This window comes from Rhinopithecus bieti, unplaced genomic scaffold (assembly GCF_001698545.2).
Source record: "Rhinopithecus bieti isolate Rb0 unplaced genomic scaffold, ASM169854v2 scaffold_74986, whole genome shotgun sequence".
In the NCBI taxonomy this organism is placed as follows: domain Eukaryota; kingdom Metazoa; phylum Chordata; class Mammalia; order Primates; family Cercopithecidae; genus Rhinopithecus; species Rhinopithecus bieti.
This window is the reverse complement of record NW_016827868.1, coordinates 27,375-29,967: the sequence shown is the minus strand read 5'-3', so window position 1 is coordinate 29,967 and position 2,593 is coordinate 27,375. Positions and strand designations below refer to the sequence as shown.

At 42.1% G+C, this 2,593-nt stretch overlaps 1 protein-coding gene across 1 annotated transcript; it reads left to right on the top strand.

Moving 5' to 3' along the window:
- Nucleotides 1-637: 637 nt before the first annotated feature.
- Nucleotides 638-1,563, top strand: LOC108523509 (olfactory receptor 10J5-like). Its single transcript, XM_017864151.1, is given in 2 exon segments — nt 638-1,091; nt 1,094-1,563. Coding segments are annotated over 2 exon segments (924 nt in total).
- The last annotated feature ends 1,030 nt before the right edge of the window (nt 1,564-2,593 follow it).

The window sequence follows — 2,593 nt, the reverse complement described above, 5'->3', positions numbered from 1 at the left end:
TAATGGCAGAATCTGTGTTGTAGTTGTTCTGTTTTGAGAGTACAATAACATATTTGAACCACATTACCTCTCCAAAATCAAGTTTCTATACTCATAATTCAACTGAAATGCTGTGTAAAAGCTTGTTAGTGACCCTGTTATGAAATCCAGTGACCATGTCCCAAAGTTTTCTGTCTTCAAATATTTCAAACTGCTACATCTTTTTTTTCCACTAAACTTTCATCTTTATGGTTTTCTTGACATGCACTTCACCAGAGTCCTCCTTGTTAAGAGGGTTTAAAGAGTGGATATTATTATTGGTTAAAATATAAAGCATGGCTTTCTCTTTGCTGTCCTTTTCCCTTCCTAACATCACTCTAATGTTTGTGAGGTGAGCATGCATGCAGGAGCCGTTTCCATGCACAGAAAGTAGTTTGCGCTACAGTGACAATGTTCATATGTATACAGCCCCAAAGAGGCACAAGTAGGCATCTCTCTTCATGTGCAAGGACCCTGAATGAACATTATGATCAAAAAGAAGGAAATTGGATTCAGTCTCAGTACAGTTATCCTTGTTCTTTGTTTTAAAGTCCAATTGCGGTTGAGAATTTACTCCTTGTTGACTCCATTTATTGCTTTCAGACACTGATATAGCAGAATGCAGAGAAAGAACTTCACAGAAGTGACAGAATTCATCTTCTTGGGATTCTCTAGTTTGGGAAAGCATCAGATAACCATCTTTGGGGTTTTTCTAACTGTCTACGTTTTAACTCTGGCTGGTAACATCATCATTGTGACTATCGTCTGCATTGACCATCATCTCCACACTCCCATGTGTTTCTTCCTAAGCATGCTGGCTAGTTCAGAGAAGGTGTACACACTGGTTATTGTGCCACGAATGCTTTGCAGCCTCATTTTTCATAACCAGCCTATCTCCTTGGCAGGCTGTGCAAGCCAAATGTTCTTTTTTGTTATCTTGGCCATTAATAATTCCTTCCTGCTTACTGCAATGGGCTATGACCACTATGTGGCCATCTGCAGGCCCCTGAGGTACACTGTCATCATGAGCAAGGGCCTATGTGCCCAGCTGGTGTGTGGGTCTTTTGGCATTGGTCTATGGCAGTTCTCCAGGTGACAGTCATGTTCAATTTGCCCTTCTGTGGCACAGTGGTGGACCACTTCTTTTGTGACATTTGGCCAGTCATGAAACTTTCTTGCATTGATACCACTATCGATGAGATAATAAATTATGATGTAAGTTAATTTGTGATTTTTGTGCCCATAGGCCTCATATTTACCTCCTATGTCCTCATCATCTCTTCCATCCTTAAAATTGCCTCAGCTGAGGGCTGGAAGAAGACCTTTGCCACCTGTGCCTCCCACCTCACTGTGGTCATTGTCCACTGTGGCTGTTCCTCCGTTGCCTACCTCAAGCCCAAGTCAGAAAACTCTACAGAACAAGACCTCCTTCTGTCAGTGTCCTACACCATCATCACTCCCCTGCTGAACCCTGTTGTTTACAGTCTGAGAAACAAGGAGGTCAAGAATGCTCTACGCAGAGTTGTGGGCAGAAATATTTCTTAACAGATTGGATTAATTTTTTTTTTTTTTTTTGAGACGGAGTCTTGCTCTGTCACCGGATCTCAGCTCACTGCAAGCTCCACCTCCCGGGTTCCCGCCATTCTCCTGCCTCAGCCTCCCGAGTAGCTGGGACTACAGGCGCCCGCCACCTCGCCTGGCTAGTTTTTTTTGTATTTTTTAGTAGAGATGGGGTTTCACCGTGTTAGCCAGGATGGTCTCGATCTCCTGACCTCGTGATCCGCCCGTCTTGGCCTCCCAAAGTGCTGGGATTACAGGTTTGAGCCACCGCGCCTGGCCTGGATTGGATTATTAAATCAAGAGACCGTTAGCCCAGTGTAGTGTGTCTACTCACAAACATGCCACAATACACAAGTTCATCAAATATAATATTTGTTGAGAATACTGTCAGAGAATAGAAATGCTTTTCTATTTAGTGTTCTAGGGATGGCAGAAAGCAGGATTTCTGCTCTGGTGAATTTGGTTACCAGATACAAGACTCACTCCAAGCTGGAGTAAGACTACCTGTCTCTGTGCTTAAATATTTCAGTTTTGAAAGCTTTTTGGCTCCCATTTTACCTGAACTCTCTGACAGTCAAATCTTTGTGCTTGTCTGGTTAGGGGATGTGGAGTAGGGGAAGTGGGAACATAGGTGGCAGGGGTGTTAGGGAAATAAGCTGCAGAGACACCAACCTTTATTTCTCTCTGCTTACATAAAAAATAAAGCTTTCATTCTCAGGAGTCAAATAATATTCCATGTGACAGTCATTTTGTAATTATATCTTAATCTTGCTGATTGAAAAATGAACAGCTTTGAAAAAAAAGTCTCTTCTTTTATTATCCAGCTGTATTCGCTTCTCAAATAGTGTTCATTTCTATGTGTATTCCTTCCTTCTGAGCAATCAAGGCAGAAATCTCTGCTGTTCCCTAGGGGATAAGCAGAAAGAACACATACTGGTGGCTTTTCTCTGAAACTACATTTTTATCCAGATGCGCTTTTCATAAAGACTTGTCTCTTTTCAACTTATGGTAGTTT